Source organism: Perognathus longimembris, chromosome 19 (assembly GCF_023159225.1).
Source record: "Perognathus longimembris pacificus isolate PPM17 chromosome 19, ASM2315922v1, whole genome shotgun sequence".
NCBI classification, from domain to species: domain Eukaryota; kingdom Metazoa; phylum Chordata; class Mammalia; order Rodentia; family Heteromyidae; genus Perognathus; species Perognathus longimembris.
The window spans coordinates 29,629,649-29,651,950 of NC_063179.1; the positions used below are offsets into that span (position 1 = coordinate 29,629,649).

Genomic DNA, 22,302 nt, shown 5'->3' on the forward strand with positions numbered 1-22,302 from the left:
CCTGTACTGTTAGAACTTACTTTGGCTGTCTTTCTCGGAGAAACAGTTTCTATGAGGTGAGAAAACTATGATATCGGAGGGAGCTCTGCAGGGCTCAGCTGCTCCTCCGCCGTCTTCCCACAATTCTCGCTCTGATAAGAAGTTTTTTGTTTTTGGTCTCTACTGTTCCCCTGCCCCCACCTTAACAGTCATATATCAATGTGACCATGCCCCTTTGTTTCCTCTGTTCTAGGCTTGTCTCGCTCAACATTATTTGTTCAAGTTCTGACCATTTCCCTGTGAATACCAATATTTTAACGTTTCTAATCACTATGTAGTATTCCATTGTGTAAAGACATGAATGACCTTTTTAATGAGAACTATAAAAATCTAAAAAGGGAAATCAAAGAGGACACAAGGAGATGGAAAAACCTCCCATGCTCATGGGTAGGCAGAATCAATATAGTGAAAATGGCCATATTGCCCAAATTGTTATACAAATTCAATGCAATGCCCATCAAGATCCTAGCTACATTCTTCACTGAAATAGAGAAAGCAACCCATAAATTCATATGGAACAGCAAAAGACCTAGAATAGCCAAAGCAATTCTAGGCAAAAAAAAAAAAAAGCAGTGCAGGAGGTATCACAATACCAAACTTCATGCTCTATTATAGAGCCATCATAACAAAAACAGCCTGGTATTGGTATAAAAACAGACCTGAAGACCAATGGAATAGAATTGCAGACCCAAAAATAAAGCTACATTCTTACAGTCAGCTGATATTCAACAAAGGAACTAAAGACATACAATGGAAAAACATAGCATCTTCAACTACTGGTGCTCGGAAAACTGGGCAGCCATATGTAGAAAACTCAAAGTAGACCCTAGCCTACTATGCACCAAGATCAACTCAAAATGCATCAAGGACCTCAACATCAGACCTGAATCTTTGAAACTACTGAAGGACAGAGTAGGAAAGATGCTAGAACTTATAGACACAGGAAGGAACTTCCTGAATAGAGTGCCAGGGGCAGAACAGATAGGGGAGAGACTCGACAAATGGGACTACTATAAAATAAAAGGTTTCTGCACAGCTAAAGACATAGCCACTAAACTAGAAAGACAGCCAACCATATGAGAAATATCTCCAACACAGCAACAGACAAAGACCTAATATCCATCATCTATAGAGAACTCAAAAAGGTAAGCCCCTCCATGCCCAGTAAACCAATTATGAAATGAGCAATGGAGCTAAAGAGAGACTTCACAGGAGAAGAGATAAAAATGGCAAAGAAACATATGAGGAAATGTTCAACATCCCTGGCAGTAAAGGAAATGCAAATAAAAACAACCCTGAGATACTACCTCACTCCAGTTAGAATGGCCTATACTCTGAACCCAGGCAACAACAAATGCTGGAGGGGATGCTGGGAAAGAGAAACCCTTCTCCACTATTGGTGGGAGTGCAAATTAGTGCAACCACTTTGGAGAACAGTATGGGGGTTCCTCAAAAAGCTCAACATAGACATACCCTATGACCCAGCCAAACCACTCCTAGGCATCTATCCTGAACAACAGGTCTCAGGATATCAAAAAGACATCTGCACATCCATGTTTATCGCTGCACAATTCACAATAGCCAAAATATGGAAACAACCGAGATGCCCCTCTACAGATGAATGGATCCAAAAAATGTGAAACATCTTAATTAGATCAGTCACAAGCCTAAAAATATAAAGTAAAACTTTCCTGAGTCAAGGAAGTGTTAGAATGCAGATATGGTGAATCTTTGCAGTTGTTTCCTTTCTCAGTTGTCTAATATTTTACAATATTTCTATCAAAAGGCATTCACTTTACTCCAGGTTAGTTTTCGTAAGCACTTTAATAAATAAGTCTCCACTATGATTCCCCTGAATTATCTAGAGTGGTTTAAATTACTTTGAATAGGTTCTGCTTACTGCTGATTTGCAACTACAGGTTTCAAAGCTAAGAAAAATTTCTGCCCTAGAATGTGGAGATATCCAACTCTGACATCTCTGTATACCGAAGGGAGGGTCTTCCTGTCTCTTGTTATTTAAAAGTTCACATGTTTGTCATACTCTGTAGATCATTGAATGTCCTGGACCATATTTTACAAGTATCTTTATTTGTAAAATTGCAATAAATTGTTTCTAATTAAGGCAGTCATAATTTGGAAAACATTTATGAAATAAGATGTATATATGAAAGGCATGTGCTCTTTTTTTTTTTCCATACTGTGTATTGAACTTGTTGGGCCTTATGCTTGTAAAGCAGGTGCCTTACCTTACTTACTTGATCACATTTATAGCCCCTTTTGTCTATGTCTTTTCTGAGTAGGCCAATTTGAGATGCGATCTTTCTCCTCGCACCTTGTAACTAGGCCAACCTGAGTTGTGATCCTCCTTTTGTTTCTGTGGATGTCAGGTACATACGTATACTGACCTTAGCCACTATGCCTCCCATATTGGTGGGATTACAAGCATTCAACACCTTGTCCAGACATTGGTTGAAACAGAGTTTCCTAATTTTTTATGCCTGTGATCTCCTCAAACCATAATCCTCTGATCTCTTCATCCAAATAGCAAGGATTATTGGGCTTAAACCACCATGCTAACCTATTATTATATTTTATTCTGAAACATAACTTCTGTAATTTGTAGTAATATTTTATGAGTTGGAGAAATAGAGGATCAGGCTGGTCAAGTCCAAAGCATGAAACACAAGGACAGGATTGAAATTTGAATTCACCTCTCAGTCTCCAATGGGCAAGATTTGTTCAGCGTATGTTGTCTCTGTACCTACATATCTCCAAGGAGACATGGATAATGTCATCATTATATTCTACCAAAATAAACTCCTTTCTCATATTTTCAAAGGCAATAAAAGTCCCACAGTATTTTTAAATGAACATATTTGTTCTTATTACTAGCAATTATCACACTTAACAAAATTTCAACTATCATAAAGCATGGAAGTTACATTCATAGAAATTGAGACAGTGTATTATTTGTGTGTAGATCTAATGGAGTTTAATCCAAAGCTTTCTGCTTGCTACAACAAGCACTTTACCACTAGAGCCACACTTCCAAATCAGAAAGTACATAATTATCCTCAAATCATAGAGCCTTTAAACTATCTCTTAATGTCTCACACCTTTGATTACTGGCTTTTACCATTTTCTCTTGATCTTTTGAAGTCTATTTTTTGCCTGAGCACTTCCATGAAGGTTACAACTTCCGAAGGTAACGTTTCCTTTGAAATTTATCAATTTTTTCAATTTCATAAAATTTAAAGAGAAGACATTGAACAAGATATGTTTTATTTGCCAGGCTCTGATGGCTCACGCTTGTAATCCTAGTGACTCAGGAGGCTGAGATCTGAAGATTCCAGTTCAAAGCCAATACAGGCAGGAAAGACTGTGAGACTCTTTTCTCCAGTAAGTCACCACAACACCAGAAGTGGAGCTGTGTTTCCAAATGGTAGAGTGCTTGTCTTTAGCACAAAAGCTCAGGGGCAGCGCTCAGATCCTGAGTTCAAACCCCATTCTTGACAGTTCCTAAGTTGTTGTTGAAAGATAAAAACTTTAGTACACTAAAGATTACAATGAAAAGAAAAAAAATATAAAAAGTTTGATACTAAGAGCCTTTAGCCATTGTCCCTACTGCCTGGCACACTAGAGCTTACTATTGTCAACAAGCCCTGATAGACCTGTTTTTTTAATATGCCAATTTCTTTCTGCATATTTCACAGACTCAAGCCAAGATTGAATGGGTGGAATCATGTATGAATCTTTAAGAAGTAATATCAGCAAATAGCAATGATCTCACGTGCATTGTTACAAATGTGCAACAGATTACTCAGTAAAACAGTCAGTGGTGGCATTTGTAGGTGGCTTGTTTAAAAGATGGCTTTGATCCTCAGCACTAAAGGCAAATAAAAAAATCAAGAAACATGGTTCCGAGTCCCAGTAACACAAAGAAGTTTCTATATAGTCTTCATTATGTCAATTTCTACCTGTAACTCTCTACATTTTGATAAATACATAGTCATGTGTGTCCAGATTCATAAAGTAGTAAGTTTTTTTTAAAATAATTTTTTAAAATAATTATTAAGCACCAGGAGTATAATGCAATGGTTGCTATATAAAAATATGTAATTATTGATACAGTTCCCTGCCATAAGCTTACAATCTAAAATAAAATGCAAGAATGCTGTAAGTCTGTCACAAAAATTTTCTTAACTTAAAAATGGCTACATTGATAAGTGGATGAGGCAAAAGAGCCTATTATTTCAGATACAGTGTTAATAATAAGGCTTTGCAAATGATCTACTTTTCCTGATTATATTAGGCTTGTTAGGAAAAAAAAAAAAAGCACTTAGGAATTTGGTAAAAAGAAGGAATTATTTTAGATGGCCCTGTAGAACTTTAAACAAAATGTTTATTGGGCTTGAGTTTCTCAGTAGCTAGAGAAAACCTATGAAAAATATTCTGAACTAGACAATTTTTGTCACTTATTATTTAAACTTGGTTAATTTCTTCCTTCTCCCTTACATGTAAGGGCTCCAATGATACCACATCAAGAAAATAAATACTGCATCTAGATTAACATTCTCTAGTATGTTAAAGGCCTAGTGAGCTGACCTTCTAAGAAGTACTATTTTATATTTTAAAAGAAGTTTGAGCAAAGATAGCAGTGGGAACTCTGGCTTTAAGAGAAAATTAACTATGTATGACACGTAAACAAAGGCAGTCAAATCCAGACCTGGACTCTCTTAAATGATTAGAATTATACAACATGGCTTGCTTTTCTGCTCCATATTTCTAATATGGGGATATGTAGAATTTAGCATCAAGACTCTAAACTACAAACACTGTCTTATTTTTACTACATGCATAGTATAAAGTGTAATAAATATTTTCAAGGTTTTCATTGCGGGTCATTTTTAGCTGACAAAGGCACACTGAACACATTTTTACTAATTGTCAAATCAGAATAAAAAGTGTTTTAAACCATACAATCTTAAGCTACATATTATTTGTACAACCAAGTTCTTTATGAACTGTAAGTCATCATAAAAATGTTATCAGTATCACTGTCATAAGCTTCAAACACTGTCCATATCTCTACTTACTCAATATATAACATCATATCTGTGTCATTATCTTCTTTATCTAACTTTGACTATTGCTTAGTTTCTTTAGTATTCTGTTAAACTACAACTCTGAAATTCTCAATATATATTATATGTGTGTGTATAGTCAAAAGCAGTATAAAAAGGAAATTTCAAGTTATCAAATGTTGCAGTCTTGTATATTAAACATCTTGCCTTTATTACCTTTAGCTTGCATGTTCATGAAACAGTATTTATCTTCAGTGTGTATGTGTGTGCATGTGAGTTTGTGTGTCTGTGTCTGTGGATGTGTGTTTGGCTAAGAGCATCATGGAGCATTGGAGAGAACATTGCAGCCTTTTACTGTTATACACAATTAAATATAAAAGAGCAAAAAAAAGCACGTGACTGTAATATATGGTAAATATTAAACAGCTACAGAAAAATTAATTTGTAATTTTCAAAAATCTACATAGATTATACTATTTATAACTTTGGTTTCTATCTATAGCTTCCTATTTCTTGTTCTTCAAAAACTTGTTTTTTAAAATTTAGAAATCTCAGATACAGAGTTATATCTATCATTTTTCTTATCTGACCAATGATATGTCCCTAGTGTTTTCTTAGTCACTCAGACTATTCAGTGTAGAACAAAATTAATGTTCTATGATATTACTTTTAAGGGAATTCAGTTGGCAATACCTAAAAGATCTTGGTTAAAGATATTTATTTTAGAGTAGTTTGTTGACCCTGCCATTTTCAGGTTTAACTTTTTTATTTGGTAAAATTAGAGAAATATTTTATGACAGTTTATATTAGTTTATTGATAATTATTTCATATAATGTTTTATCTTTTTGAGGAACAAACATTTTTATATCAAATTATTGTACATACTCCATTAACAATGAAATAAATACAAGCATATATTTTAAAGGAAACATGAATTATACTATACTTCCTCTAATTTAATTTATGTTTTTGAACTCTAACCAGTGAAAGCAAAATTTTAGTCAAACATCAAATCCTTTAGCACAATAAATTTTGTTGCTATCATTGACATTCTTATAAAAATCCTGAAACTTGATTTAACAGAATTATGAACTAACGTTCTCTATTCCTGAGGGTTTTCTTAACTGCATGTGTCTTAGCTCAGCTTGAACTATAATTAAATTTCTTTATGCTTGTCATCTATAATTGTCAATTAAGTCAATGATTTTCTCACTTCCTTACCTAGAACAACTAAAATGTAGAAAAATTTAAGTATGTTTGCTAGAATGTTTAGGAGTCCAGATTAGCCTCCCTTGCCTTAAACTAAAAATATATTTCCAGAACCAATTTTTACTGTAAATATCACAATTTATATTTTTAAATATAAATCCTTTTAATGTTGTCACCATTGAGGACAGCTGGACAGAGGACATAGGAATGTATGCATCTCCCATCTTCTCTGATCATCTTCCACTTTCCCCTTGACTATGTAGGATACAGAATTCCAGTTGGGCTGGAGACATGCTACAAGGAGGGTGTTAACAGGAGAAAGTGACAGAGGGCTAAGATGCACATGTCCTTATAGCTCATTGGCATATTGTAAAAATCCAGTTTTCTTTCTCAGATTGGAATACTTGGAATGTAAAATGGAGGCCTGTAGTGGTCAGACCTCAATTTTAGAAGAATAGTACTGTTTTCAGAATTGAGAATAAATTATGAGTGGTAACTGTGGAGATAGAGAAACCAGAAATGTATCCAATGCCTAATGTACGAAACTGTAACCTCTCTGTAATTCAGTTTGATTATATATATATATATGTATATATATATGTATGTATATGTATGTATGTATGTATATATGTATGTATATGTATGTATGTATATATGTATATATATATGTATATATATATACATATATATAAAGAAAAAATCTTAAAAAAAATAAGGCCAATACACCCCACCAATGACTGCTACTTTCACGGAAATGAATAGGTGAATATAATATAAAGTGAGTGTGCCAGGATTATTCGGCAATGAAAAAGGAAAAGTAATGCTAACTGTGACACACACACACACACACACACACACACACACGGGTGCAGCTTAGAAGCTCAGTGGGGAAAAAAAGCTACATGTAAATGATTAAGTATTTCATTATTTTGTTTACATAAAATTGGCTAGGAATGTGGCTTAGCAGTAGAGTGCTTGCCTAGCATGCACGAAGCCATGGGTTTGATTCCTTGGCACCACATAAACAGAAAAAGCTGCAAGTGACATTGTGGCTCAAGTGGTAGTGTGCCAGCCTTGAGCAAAAGAAGCCAAAGACAGTGCTCAGGCCCTGAGTTCAAGCCCCAGGATTGGCTAAGTGAATGAATGAATGCATGCATGAATGAATGAATCTCAATTTATGTAAAATTCTAGAATTGGAAAAATGATAATGACAAAAATCAGCTCAGTAGTTTTTTGGGACTAAGGATAAAGATAACCATGAAGAAGAAAAAGGAGACTTCTGAAAGATTTCTGAAAAGTCTAATTTTCATCATGGTTACGATTGCTCATAGAAGGTCAAGTTTGAGCATGTGAACTTTTATTGTATGCTAATTATGTGGAAGTAAAGCTGTAAATACAAGTATATCTAGTACTTATATTTCTGACAGAAGTGGAGTATGAGAAAAAGAAATATGGGAAAACATAAAACCAATATTTTTGGTATCAGCCAATGGAGCCCTTTTGCCTAGGTTCAGACACTGCCGTTAATATTAGTTAGCTCTCTATGTCTTTACACGGTTACATAATTTCTCAATGCCTTCTCTATCAGATAGAAAGTACTGATAGTATTAGCAATCTAAAAATCTTGGTATGAGGATAAAATAAGTGTGAATATTTAGTTGAATATCTAGCAAAAGGCATTAGTTATCTGATGATTAAATATCATAGCAATGTGTGTGATTGTGGTAAATTGTTTTAAACTGGAGAAGTGCGTATACATAAGTATATGTATGTATGTATATATATATATATATATATAATATCTAAACAACAAACGTTATTTAACTATATAAAGAATTAATCTCATCACTTGCACCAAGACATATAAACTTGGAAGAAATTAGGTTAAGTGAAATGAGGCAGACCCAGAAAGAAAAACGAATATGAGTATCCTCACATGCTGTATCTAAAATATTTTTCTCAAAGAAGCGGAGACTAGACTAATAGTTACCAGAATCTGTGAGGAATGAAAGAAGGAAGAAAAGGGAGGTTTGCCATGGGCACAAAGCTAAATAAGATTAATCATAAAATGTACAAACTAAAAACAGTTGCACTCTTACATAGTAAGACAGTTTGTTGGTTGGTTGGTTTTTTGCCATGGAAGGTAAAGGGAATCACAGAAACGGCAGACAAAGGATGAAGTAATGAAACAATGATACTCACTAGGCATGATGTTGGAAATGAACTTCACAGTCTGAGGGGGAGGAGAGTGGGAAATGGTAAGCAGGAGAAAATGAAGGAAATTAACAGTGATTAAAAAGAAATATACTCATTAAATTACTTATGTAACTGTAACCCCCCCGTTCATCACATTTACAATAAGTTTAAAAACATAAAGGTTATTAATGCATAATGTATTTCAAAACAGAAGTGAAGACTTTCAATTTGCTTACCACACAAAAATAACTGTTTGAGATTATAGATGCCTATACTAATTACTCTAGATTTTTATATGTGTGTGTCACAATATCACATCACACATACTCTGTAACATTTATGATTATAATTTATCAATAAAAATAAAACAAAAACTGACAAATCAATGTTATTTGGGCAGAGTCAATATACAGACATAGTTGAGGACACAAGGCAGAACTGTAGGGACAGAGTTTCTGCCGAGATATAATTTGACGATATTAAAAAAAACAACAGTGGAAATATTAACTTCCAATGGAGAAGACAAATCTCTTCTGTTGTTTACAAGAGAAAGTGAGAAGTAGAAAAATAACAGTTATCTTTCTAAAAGGGTTAGGGGATACTTTGTTGGGAAATGTCTATTTGTTTTTGAAATTTTAGATGAAGCATAGTATATATAAAGGCATATTAAAAGAAAAAGAGTGGGGCTGAGGATATGGCCTAGTGGCAAGAGTTCTTGCCTTGTGTACATGAAGCCCTGGGTTCAATTCCCTTGCACCACATATACGGAAAACGGCCAGAAGTGGCACTGTGGCTCAAGTGGCAGAGTGCCAGCCTTGAGCAAAAAGAAGCCAGGGATAGTGCTCAGGCCCTGAGTCCAAAGCCCAGGACTGGCAAAAAAAAAGAAGAGTGATGGATTGAACATCAGTATTTGCGTGTAAGCATAGAGCAAGAATATTATACTAATGATAATCTGTAGTATAGCGAACTACTGCAAAAGATTCTTAAAACAAACCAGCACATTCTAATTGGACTACAATTGTTCTAAGGACTATTTTCATTTTTGAAAATAATCTATCCCCTGCACTTTTATTCCATAATTACAAATACATTAACTTAAGGATGTTTTATATGGATGATTTACTGGCTTAGTAATGAAGCGATTTCTTCTAACTACTAAATCCACTAACTTCTCATTATTGCTATTTTTTTTCTTGTACTTTGTTAGGTAAATGCTAAAGATGGTTAAATAGACTTTTGTGAATTTGTATTTACCCTTGCTAACTCTGTTTGAATCATGAAAATGGATTCAGAATTGAAAAGATGCATATGTAAACAGTAAACCTAGTTAGAAAGGTAATCATGAGCTTAGGAAAGAGAGAAAGTAGCTTTGACAAGAAGGGTAATAATGAAGATGCAGACAAAGGAAGAACTACTGAAACTTTTTGGTAAAATTTACATGGATTATTGATGCTTTGGGGAATGAGATGAAAGCATCTGATGACTCATTGTTGATAAAGATGTCATATTTTACCACTGAGAACAATATAAATGAGATTAAGAAGAGTTGCTTTCTATATTTGTTGGTTGTCCTCACATTTGCAGGACTCCTGTCCCTTACAAGTGTTAAAATATTAGTATTTTTTAACCAAAGATATTAGGACTTTAGAAATCAAAAAGGAAAATAATTTCTTTGGGGCTGGGAATATGGCCTAGTGGCAAGAGTGCTTGCCTCGTATACATGAAGCCTTGGGTTCGATTCCTCAGCACCACATATAGAAAGGCCAGAATTGGTGCTGTGGCTAGGACTGGTCAAATAATAATAATAATAATAATAATAATAATAATAATAATAATAATTTCTTAGAACTTTAGGCAATGTCCTAAAATGTGAGAGAAATGTGTGCATTTGTGAAACTCATCATATGTGTAGTCAGTCTTAATCAAGATTAATAGTATAGCCTAGTTGAAAGTGGTAGATAATTTTAGCTATTCAAGAGGCTGAGATCCGGAGGATCACAGTTCCAGGCAAACCTGGCCAAAGGCTTCTCTAGATCTCCATTTCAATTAATAAAAAGCATGGAATGGTGTCAAGTTCCTATCATCCCAGATACTTAAGAAGTGTAAATAGGAAAGTGTAAATTGTGGTCCTGGCCAGCCTACGAATAAATGCAAGATCTTATTTGAAACATCACTAAAGCAAAAGAGCTAGGTTATGGCCCATTTCATATAGCACTTGCCTAGGCATGAAAGGTCCAGAGTATAGCTGTATGGAAGTATAGCTGGCTACTTTAAAAAGAGATGGTAATAGTTACATTTTCATACCTAGGAGGACTCAGAATTCTTTATTTTATGTAACATTTCTCAGCTGTTTATTTGAGTGCTGTTTCTAATGACAGGAATAAATAAACCAAGAACTGCTTCTTGGGGATGGGCAAGGAAATTATCAGGAAAGAGCAAGTCCACCAGAAAATTTCTAAATGTTTAAGAAATGAAAGTAAATGTCATAAAATGTTTTACTTGGGATTGTTTTCAGTATTTATATGGTCAGAAAGTGAAAGTAGTTTATGAGTTGGGAAAGCAAATCACAAGTATAAAGTTTTTTTGTTTTTTTGTTTTTCCAGTCCTGGGCCTTAGGACTCAGGGCCTGAGCACTGTCCCTGGCTTCTTTTTTATCAAGGCTAACACTCTGCCACTTGAGCCACAGCGCCACTTCTGGCCATTTTCTATATATGTGGTGCTGGGGAATCAAACCCAGGGCTTCATGTTTATGAGGCAAGCACTCTTGCCACTAGGCCATATTCCCGGCCCCCAAGTATAAAATTTTAATCCCTCTGAGCATTGTATAGTAGATAATGGAAGCTAGAAAGGGAGTGAATTTGTTACTTTCATTCCTTAGCCTGCCACAGTATTCTGAACAATAAATGAAATACAATGAAATACATTTAAAGTACAAGAGAGACTGAGGAAAGAATAAACTACTATTAGAGCCTATTTTAATACTATATGCATGAATTACTTTCAAGTTTAAATGGTAATTGTTTTGTATTATATCTCCCCATCCTTAACCCTCTCTTCTTCCCTCCAGTCCTCTTTTCTACTCCTCCTATCCTCCTTTTCCCTCTCTCTAATTTTCCCTCCCCTTTTCCTTTCCCTCCTCTGCCCTCCTTCTCCCTCCTCTCCCCTAAACTCTTTTCTCCTACCTCCTCTTCTCCTCTCTTATCTTCTTTCTGTTCCTCTTCCAGCCCATCCCTCCCTCTCTACCTTACCCCAGCACATTTGAGCTTATGAGTCTAAAAATGAATTTTATGTTCATCTCTCCCTTTCAAAAAATGTACTTGCTAGTTACTAGTAAATGTATCAAGTAATCATTTGTAAATTTGAATTTACTAACTAATTTAAAATGTCTAGCATTTAGTTTCTTTCAATTCCCAACCACCACTAGTATCTTATTCAAAGAGTATTTCTTAAAATTTAACACATTTTAATTAAACATTTTAAATAGAAATAATTCTTCCTTTTAACTTTGCACATCTTATTAAGTATAAGGGAAATTGACAGAAAGAAATAGTCCAGACTTTCATAAGTGTTGTATTCTGATAACTATTATTGCCTAATTTTCAAATTTGGGATAATAGCTGGAATCTGTTGGTTTTATTTTTTAACTTCACCTTCTATCTACTCCTTGTTGATATCTGTCTGAGTCACATTAGTCATGTTTCTGTAGTTTTGTTCTCATGTCTTGGAATGGTTATTCACAGAACTGTTTCAGTAGACGAATGGATCAGGAAAATGTGGTACATATACACAATGGAATTTTATGCCTCTATCAGAAAGAATGACATTGCCATTTGTAAGGAAATGGAAGGACTTGGAAAAAATTATACTAAGTTAAGTGAGCCAGACTCAAAGAAACATGGACTCTATGGTCTCCCTTATTGGGAGTAATTAGTACAGGTTTAGGTAAGTTACAGCAGAGGATCACAAGAGCCCATTAGCTATACCCTTATGAACACATAAGATGATGCTAAGTGAAATGAATTCCATGTTATGGAAACGATTGTTATATCACAGTTGTAATTACTTTCAATGTACCATGTGTATCTGTAGCATCTATTATAGATGATGTTCTTGTATCACCTTCCTGTGGTTGTACCTACAATATCTCTGTAACATTATCTGAGTATATTGGAAACCATGTATACTGGTATTAGAAGTAGGAAATTGAAAGGGAATACCAAAATTGAGAGACTCAGGGTAAAAAAAGAAAAACAACTACAAAAGCAATACTTGCAAAACTGTTTCGTCTAAGTGAATGGAACACCTCATGGGGGGAAAGAGAAAGGGGGTGGGGGAAGGGGGGTATGAGGGACGAGGTAGCAATCAGTACAAGTAATGTATCCAATGCCTAATGTATGAAACTGTAACCTCTCTGTACATCAGTTTGATAATAAAAATTTGAAAAAAAATTATTTTCTTTAAGTAGTTGTGCACAGAAATTTCAATTCAGCATGTCAGTTTATAAGTACAATGCATCTTGATCAATGACACCCCTTTCCGAACTTTCTGGTCCGACTGCTCTCAAAAATTCCAGTTCCATGATGTTTCCTCTTTTCTCCTCACTTGACACATCATCCCTTTACACTCCCTTAGTCACTGAAGATTCATGATTTCCTCCTCTGAGTTTCTGACCCATATCTAAGCATGATGATATACCATGAGTGTCTAAATCTTAACTTGTCAAAACTAAATTTACCATTCTCCTACTCTCAGGCTTGCTTCCTTATGTCCTAAGATAACACAGTACTTAAAATTCTAGTGTGTAGAAGGCCTGTTAAAGTGCAGGTTGTGAGAACTCAATTCCAGAGCTTTCTGACTCAATAGATGTCTGATGGCAACTATGGTTATGCATTACTGACAAGTTCCATGTGGTATAGTTGGTTGGCAATGGATTAAAACACCATTGACACATAGAAATCATGACTCATTTGTAAGTTCAATAGTTAGTATACAATAATGAATCATTGAAATAAGTAATATATACTAAAATATGCACATCCGCTATCCATAGAACATTGTGACTTTAAAATATTTAAGGAAGGGGGCTGGGAATATGGCCTAGTGGCAAGAACGCTTGCCTCGTATGCATGAAGCCCTGGGTTCGATTCCCCAGCACCACATATATAGAAAACGGCCAGAAGTGGCACTGTGGCTCAAGTGGCAGAGTGCTAGCCTTGAGCAAAAGGAAGCCAGGGACAGTGCTCAGGCCCTGAGTTCAAGGCCCAGAACTGGCCACCAAAAAAGAAAAAAAAAGGAGGGGGGGAGAATTCCTATATTCAAATAAAAGCTGTTTAAAAAAATCCTTCCTTCTAAAAATAAATAAATAAAATTAAATAAAATATTTAAGGAAGATTACTCAATAGAACACTGTAGTTTAATAAAAACAGACATGGCAGAAAGATGATATGACTTAAATGAGGAAGAGTTAACTGAATTCAAACAACTTAGGTCTATATCTTTATGGTATACCATTTTTACTGCTAATTGAGGATGAATTTCCTTATCCAAGAGATGGAGATAGCACACAAATTTTCTCTCCATATCCTTGTGCTGTATAGGAAAGGAAAGAATAAATTAAAATGTAGTATGTTGGTTATGACCATAGATTCTTACTGTTCCAAGAATTTATGTAAGCAGTGCATTGTAGAAAGAAAGTAGAGATGGCTTAACACCTGTTGGTCCCAAAGAAAAGTGAATCCTTCATTTAGCCAGGACTTCATGGATGCATTCCAGGGAGTATAAAAGTTATTGCCATACTAGCGTATGGTGATTTCCATTGCTTTTCTAAGGTTAGATATTTTCAAGACTCACCCAAACGATACTACTACTCACACAAAAGATTCTACATACCAAGAGAAAAGGAATACAGGTAGAGCACCACAGATTTAAGAACCCTTCCACATAAACTTTTCCTAGGAAATGCTTCTCAAACTTTAATGTTATGTTCTTATTTTGTGGAATGCTTTTTTTTTTTTTAAGATAGAGATTCTGGTTGTGTTGCCTGGAGTAAGATCAAAATTATTCTCTTCTCATATCCTCACTTTCATTCCTAGATGATTAGCAAGAATAATGCATTAAAATACCTTGTTCCTGTATATATGTAGACAGAAGAAAGCTGGCACATCAACAGATTTAGTTTCCAGAACTCAGTCCAAAGGTTTGCTTTTCTCAAGAAACAAGCTCCTTTGTTGAACATAGTGGCACTTCTACTTGGAAGGCAAAGATCAGTAGAAGTATAGTTCAAAAATAGCCTGGGTAGAATGTGACCTCATTCCAATAAGCCAATTATGTTGGCTTATTGGTATTGAACAGAGCATCACTGTCTAAGACCAGCATCAGGAAAAAAGCAGAAAACCCTCTCTGAAAAAAAAAAAAAAGAAAATAGTGCTATAGGGGATCAGAGCTTAAGGTGGAGAGTGCCTACCTATCAACACACAAGGCTGAGCATTCAAAACCCCAATGCTGCCCTTTCCTCCAAAAACAGGATGTCTGCAAGTTTCTTCCTAGGTCTTATAAACAACTACATTTAAAGACTTCTAGCTTAAGTTAACTTAGGCATCTACATTAACGTTGAGCTATAAAAGTATGTGAATCTATTTTCATCCTGATGTACTCTTGAACCCTGAATTGGAAGCCTCTTAGTTCTGAGCACAAAACAGGACATTATATCACATAAGTGTGTATGATTTCCAAGCTCCCTTCCTGTAGAATCAATGTTTAATTAGGTTCAGAATGTTTTCTAGAAAGATTAAGATAAAATCTTTTGCTATTCACTGTTACAGGGTGCGAGGGTCCAAGAGTCCACCACTCAGAGACAGTCTCAAGCAAATAGTTGGGTTTATTGGGGAAGCATAAAGTGAACTGACAAGCCAGGAACGCAGCACAGACTTTGGAGCTGAAACTGTGACAGTGAAAAGTGCGCTGACCAGCCAGGAACACAGTGCAAACTCAGGTGCTGACACTGTAAGGCTGAGCAGTCCTCAAATTGGGGTTTATAAAGGTAATAGCATAGCACATATGTAGGAAGTTGATGCAGGGTTCACAGCAAACAACAAACAAGTTGAGCAAGCATGGCACTGATGTAGGAAGTTGATGCAGGGGGTAGAGCAAGCAACAAACAAGTTAAGCAAGCCATTTACAGAAGCAGAATTTTGAGGCCAGGTTGACCTAACCTATTCCCCCAACATTTCCTACTGTGTTTCCCTAATCAAGATGGAGTCAGCTGTGCTCCCTACAACATTCACTTACAAGACTTTTCTTTCAAATCAACAGCCAAACCACAACTTAGTTCTTAGGACTCAACTAAAAAATCATACCAGTTTAGTTTATTTTTTACTTGCCTCATCACTAGCTTGTAGAGACCTTAAAAATCACTCCATTCATGTCTCCTTAACATCTGGAGTTCTTTTTTTTTTATTTTGGCCAGTCCTGGGGCTTGGACTCAAGGCCTGAGCACTGTCCCTGGCTTCTTTTTGCTCAAGGCTAGCAATCTGCCACTTGAGCCACAGCGCAACTTCTGGCCGTTTTCTGTATATGTGGTGCTGGGGAATTGAACCCAGGGCCTCATGTATACCAGGCAAGCGCTCTTGCCACTAGGCCATATCCCCAGCCCACATCTGGAGTTCTTTATAGGAAGTGATTATCTAAATACAAGGTCTTAAATAGCACATGATATTAAATAGGTGCAAAAGGACTTAGTGTATTCATTCCTTCACCTTAAATGATTTCTCCTTTTGTTCCTTGATTTTCAAATGTTATTCAAGATAGCATAACAAAGCAATGTCACAGTTTCCCCCCTAATTTTCTTTCTTTTCTCTTTACAGTATAAGCAAGTGGAACAGTACATGTCCTTCCACAAGCTACCAGCAGATATGCGTCAGAAGATACATGATTATTATGAACACAGATACCAAGGCAAAATATTTGATGAAGAAAATATTCTGAATGAACTTAATGATCCTTTGAGAGAGGTAAGGTTTATTGTCCTCAGTCTCCATGATAAATTACTATGTTTTTTTCTGTTTTCATGGGAAGTCTGTTAGATTATGTCATAACTGCTCAAAAGAAAAAGCAGAGATAAATGTTAATATATATTTCTTGTTTTTCTTCTATTTAGGTTTTTCTCTGAAAAACAAAATCAGTATTTGTGCAATAGTGGCTCTCACCTGTAATCCTAGCTTATCTGGGGGTTGATGTCTGAGGTTTGTATTTTAAATGCCCCAGGCAGGAAAGTCTGTGAAACTCTTTATCTCTGAAAAATCTAGAAGCAGAGCTATAGCTGTAACTGTGGAGTGCTAGCCTTCAACACAAAGCTCAGGGACAGAGCACAAATTCAAGCTACAGGACCAACAAACACCACCCCACCCCACCACCCCCACACACACTTACACACATATCAGAAAATTGCGCTAATTATGATCTCTGAGTATTCTATATTATGAGACAGTCAGTATCTGTGCCTCTCAAAAGTTCCATATGCTAGCATTATTTTCTGCAACTTCTCAGTATACTCTCTCTCTAGCTTAGTAAACAATTCCATACCCTTCCTCTCTCCCTCCCCCTTCCCACCTCTCTCCCTTTCTGCCTACTTTCCTTCCTTCCATCCATTTTTCTTTTTTATTTCACCTTCATTCTCTTTAGTTATCTCCTGCCCTGAGCAGGAGCAGTTGACCTACTTTGAGCAATTCCTCTCTTACTACCTCACTAAAATACTGTGCAACATCAATGACAACCCTTTGTCTTTCATTGTCATTCTGCCCCACCCCCCATTCTTCCCTCCAACCGCTAGCATGGTCACATCCCTCCTAGACCAAAAGAGAAAGGAATACTCAGTTCTTTGTATTTCTTACACTGCTTAACCCTCTATGTTCTTTTATGGCCAGATCCCTCACAAGATTTCAAATACTGGCTTATCCTAGCAAGACCTACACTCCCATGCCTGGCTTCCTTCTTCACTGACCACAGTGACTTAGTTCTTCTCACATGCAATATTTTCACTTTCCCCTCAGTTTGCTTTAATGTTTTCTCTGTCTATAACTTGAAACAACAATTCCATACTAATTTTTTAGCTGATTGTGTCCCTTCTCAGAAACCTTCTGTTATTACTTTATAAATTGAATCAAACATAGATTCTAAGGCTCATATGCCAGCCCTCCTATACTCTGTCACCAGTGGAATTGCCAGCTTTCCTGTCTGGAATCACCCTACATTTTACAAAATGCTCTGTTGCCAAAATATTTCGTTGCCAACTTGATGTGAAACTCAGTTATAATTTTTCCTTGTAATCTGTTTTTCTACAAATGTTTGTCATCTGTCGGCAAAATGTAATTCAGGTGCCTCTTAATTTCCTCCTTCTTTCATCAGTTGCAATACTGTGCTTTTCTTACTTCCAGTGTGTTTAGTTTGTAAACTTTTGCATTATTCTTTTCTGCCTATGTTGACTTCCCTCTCCTATTATTTTCTCTTCATTTATCTTGAAATTTCCTTAAAAGCAAGAGCCCTTAGTGCACATTTTATCTTTTTCTTAAAATTCCTAGTATATTCTTCATAAGATAAATTACACAGGTATTTTTCATCTCACCTGCTGGCTTTTTTCTATCCCTAAATTTCTATATCTCATAAAAGTTTCTTCAGTGTCTTTGGCCTCAACTTCTATAGTGCATTTGCAGCTTACTCTCAAAATCACCTGGCTCAAATGCATCCCCTAAGAGTGCTACTGTACTGATTGGCATCTAGACCAAATGGGATGATGTCATTCTATTTCTATAACATGACTATGACTTATAACCTTTTAGGAAAATGTCCAAGCTCCATAATGTAATATGAAGCAGGAGGCCCTTTGCGGCTTGCTTTTTCATCATTTCCTCTCATCAGTGCATGATTTAATAGGGTATTTTCAATAACATCTCTAAAATTGCTAAATTCCACTGTTTTTCTTCATGTTGCTCTCTCTACCTTCATTCCTTTCTATTCATTTCACCTTTGCCTTCTACAATGCTTTTTTATCAAGCACCTTCTACTCCACAAACTTTCCTCAAACATCCTACCTATCATTATGTTCTCCAGAATCTACATGTTAATTTTTCTTGTATCTCTAACAACCAGCATGCTTCTGGAGCTCATGAGATATTTACTGAGTGCACAATCTTCTTTAATAGATTTATGAATGAAAACCAGAAGAAAAGCCATGGCTATGTAGTAAAAGTAGAGCTCCTCTGAACAGATGCAAACAATGTTCAGAAGGTATTAAATATTAGTATTTCACCATCTGCTGTGGAAACCTATAGCTTTGAGCATCAGAATCACACAAAACTCCACATTGAACGTTGACCTGAGTTGCTTGTGAAGGGGGAAAAACATAAGTTGAAAAGGAAAATAAAGAACAATATGGAAAATATTAACAAAAGTCATTTTTAAGGAAAATTTTAATTCTAAAACATTCAAATGTGTGTTGAACAAATGTTTTATCAGAGAAATGACAGGGATTTCTCCCAATCTGACTGGATATGGACTGTCACATATAAACTGTCATGCTGGATCACAGGAACTATTTCTTACAAATACAGCAAAACACATCATCCCACCTTTCACGGGTTGCCTTTTAGTAAGGGGATGAATCATAAACTTTCCTAAAGGTATATTTTCATCTGCCACTCAGCAGATCCGAGAGTAACCAGAAAATGTTTGATTACACATAAGACATTGGAAAAAGGCACAATAAATGTCCAGTAAGTGAACCACAGCCATGAAAAACAGAATGCTAGGTATTTGCAATTTATTTTATAGCAAAGATGTAAACACATAAGCTATTATTTGTACTTACTTGCATACAGACAGTATAATTGCTCATTATGTATTCATTTTGAATCAACCATGAAATCTTAATACTAATATTTCTACTTCAAAATACATGATTGTCAAGACACTCATGTTTAAAAAAAATTTTATTGTCAAACTGATGTACAGAGAGGTTACAGTTTCATGTTAGGCATTGGATACATTTCTTGTATTGTTTATTACCTCCACCCTCATTCCCCCGCCTCCCTCCCGCATTCCTTTTCCCCCAATGAGTTGTTCAGTTGATTTACACCAAACAGTTTTGCAAGTATTCTTTTTGTAGTCGTTTGTCTTTTTATCCTATGTCTCTCGATTTTGGTATTCCCTTTCACTTTCCTAGTTCTAATACCGGTATACACGGTTTCCAATGTACTCAGATAAGATAGAGATAGTGCAGGTAAAACCACAAGAAGGGGGTACAGAGGGTCATCAATAATAGAAGCTACGGTTTCACATCACATGTTGAAAGTAATTACAACAGTGATATAACAGTCGTTTCCATAATATGGAGCTCATTTCACTTAGCATCATCTTATGTGTTCATAAGGGTATAGCAATTGGGCTCTTGTGATCCTCTGCTGAGACTAGCCTAAACCTGTAGCTGATTATTCCCTATGAGGGAGACCACAGAGTCCATGTTACTTTGGGTCTGGCGCACTTCACTAAGTATAAATTTTTCCAAGTCCTTCCATTTCCTTACAAATGGGGCAATGTCATTCTTTCTGATAGAGGCATAAAATTCCATTGTGTATATGTACCACATTTTCCTGGTCCATTAGTCTACTGAGGGGCATCTGGGTTGGTTCCATATTCTAGCTATGACAAATTGTGCTGCGATGAACATTGTTGTGCTGGTGGCTTTCATGTGTTCTTGTTTGTGATCTTTTGGGTAGATGCCCAAAGTGGGTCTGCTGGGGAGCTCTATGTTTAGCCTTTTGAGGAATCTCCATACTGTATTCCAGAGTGGTTGAACCAATTTACATTCCCACCAACAATGAAGTAGGGTTCCCTTTTGGCCACATCCCCCCAACATTTGTTTTTATTAGTTTTCTTGATATAGGACATTCTTACTGGGGTGAGATGGAATCTCAAAGTTGTTTTTATTTGCATTTATTTTATGGCCAGTCATGTACAGAACTTTTTCATATGTCTCTTGGCCATTCTCATTTCCTTATCAGAGAAGTCTCTTTTTAAGTCTTTAGCCCATTTGATGAGGGGGCTATTGGTTCTTTGTGGTTTTGTTTTGAAGGAAGGTAATTTTTTTAGTTCTGCCTCTATTTTAGATATGAGGCCTTTGTCCATTGTATGGCCGGTAAAGAACTTTTCCCAAACTGTGGGCTATCTGTTTATCTTGTGAGCTATGTCCTTTCCCCTGCAGAAGCTCTGCAGTTTGATGCAGTCCAATTTGTCCATCCTTTCTTTGATTTGTAGCATTTCTGGGTCTTTGTTAAGGAAGTTCCGTCCTGTGCCAAGGAGCCCAAGTATTTCTCCTACTCCTTCCTTTAGTGTTTTTGGTGTATCTTTTTTTGATTTCGAGGTCTTTAATCCATTTGGAATTGATTTGGGTGCAGGATGTAGTTTTAGTTTGTTGCATGTGTTAAACCAGTTTTGTCAGCACCATTTGTTAAAGAGGCTATCTTTCTTCCTGACTATTTTTTAGCTTCTTTATCAAAGATTAACTAGGCATAGTTCTGTGGGTTCATTTCTGGGTCTTCAGTTCTGTTCCATTGATCTTCAGGCCTGTGCCGGTGCCAATACCAAGCTGTTTTTATTACTATAGCTTTATAATACAGCTTGAAGTTTGGTATTGTAATTCCTCCGGGAGTGTTCTTTCTGCTTAGGATTGTTTTTGCTATTCTGGGTCTTTTATTGTTCCATGTGAATGTCTGGATTGCTTCCTCTATTTCATTAAAAAAATGGTGTTGGGATATTAATGGGTATTGCATTGAATTTGTAGATAGCCTTTGGCAATATTGCCATTTTGACAATATTAATTCTCCCAATCCAGGAGCAGGGGAGATTTTTCCATTTCCTTAGTTCTGCCTTAATTTTTTTTTCATGTTTTTAAAATTCTCATCATAGAGGTCCTTCACTTCTTTGGTAAAGGTTATTCCTAGGTATTTTATGTTTGTAGAGGCTATTACAAAAGGTGTTGCTTTTCTGATTTCAGCCTCTGCGTTTGGGTCATTAGAATATAGAAAGCTCATTGATTTAGGGGGGGGGGTTATTTTATATCCTGCAACTTTGCCGAAGTTTTGGATCAGCTCTAGTAGCTTGGAAGTAGAGTCGATGGGGTTCTTATATATAGGATCATGCCGTCTGCGAAGAGAGAAAGTTTAACTTCATCTCTTCATATTTGGTTCCCCTTTATATTTTCTTCCTGCCTAATTGCTCTTGCTAAGAATTCCAGTACTATGTTGAAGGAAGAGAGTGGGCAGCCCTGTCTTGCTCCTGATTTTAAAGAGAATGGCTTGAGTTTTCACCATTTAGAATTATGCTTGCTGTTGGTTTGTCATATATACCTGTATATAAAATTAGATTTGGTGTTCCTAAAGAATACAATTTTGATATAACAACCAATCCTGAGCCCTGTATTCAGTAGTTACTTATTTACTATTATGAACCTATGAGCAATTCTTGTTCTTATATTAAGTTCTTTTTGGACTGGCTGGCTTTCTCTTAGAACCCCTTTGATTCACTCGGATTGAGCAGGGATACCCTCTATATAATAACCAGGGGTCAATGGAACCTGTAATTCCTGGATGTAAATCAGGAGGGTAAGTTAGAGGTAGTAATGAGAATAGAGTAAAATGTATGTGCGGGGCGGGTGTGTGTGTGTGTGTGTGTGTGTGATGATTTTTGTTTTGTTTCAGTGATGTGGAAATGTGGAGTAGAATA

General features: G+C 36.0%; 1 protein-coding gene across 1 annotated transcript in view; it reads left to right on the plus strand.

The window, feature by feature from the left end:
• Positions 1–22,302, plus strand: part of Hcn1 (hyperpolarization activated cyclic nucleotide gated potassium channel 1) — a 336,525-nt gene that overhangs the window by 264,200 nt on the left and 50,023 nt on the right. Inside the window, exon 5 of the mRNA XM_048368455.1 lies at positions 16,392–16,538. Coding sequence (XP_048224412.1) covers positions 16,392–16,538 — 147 coding nt within the window. The remainder of the gene's footprint in view (positions 1–16,391; positions 16,539–22,302) is intronic.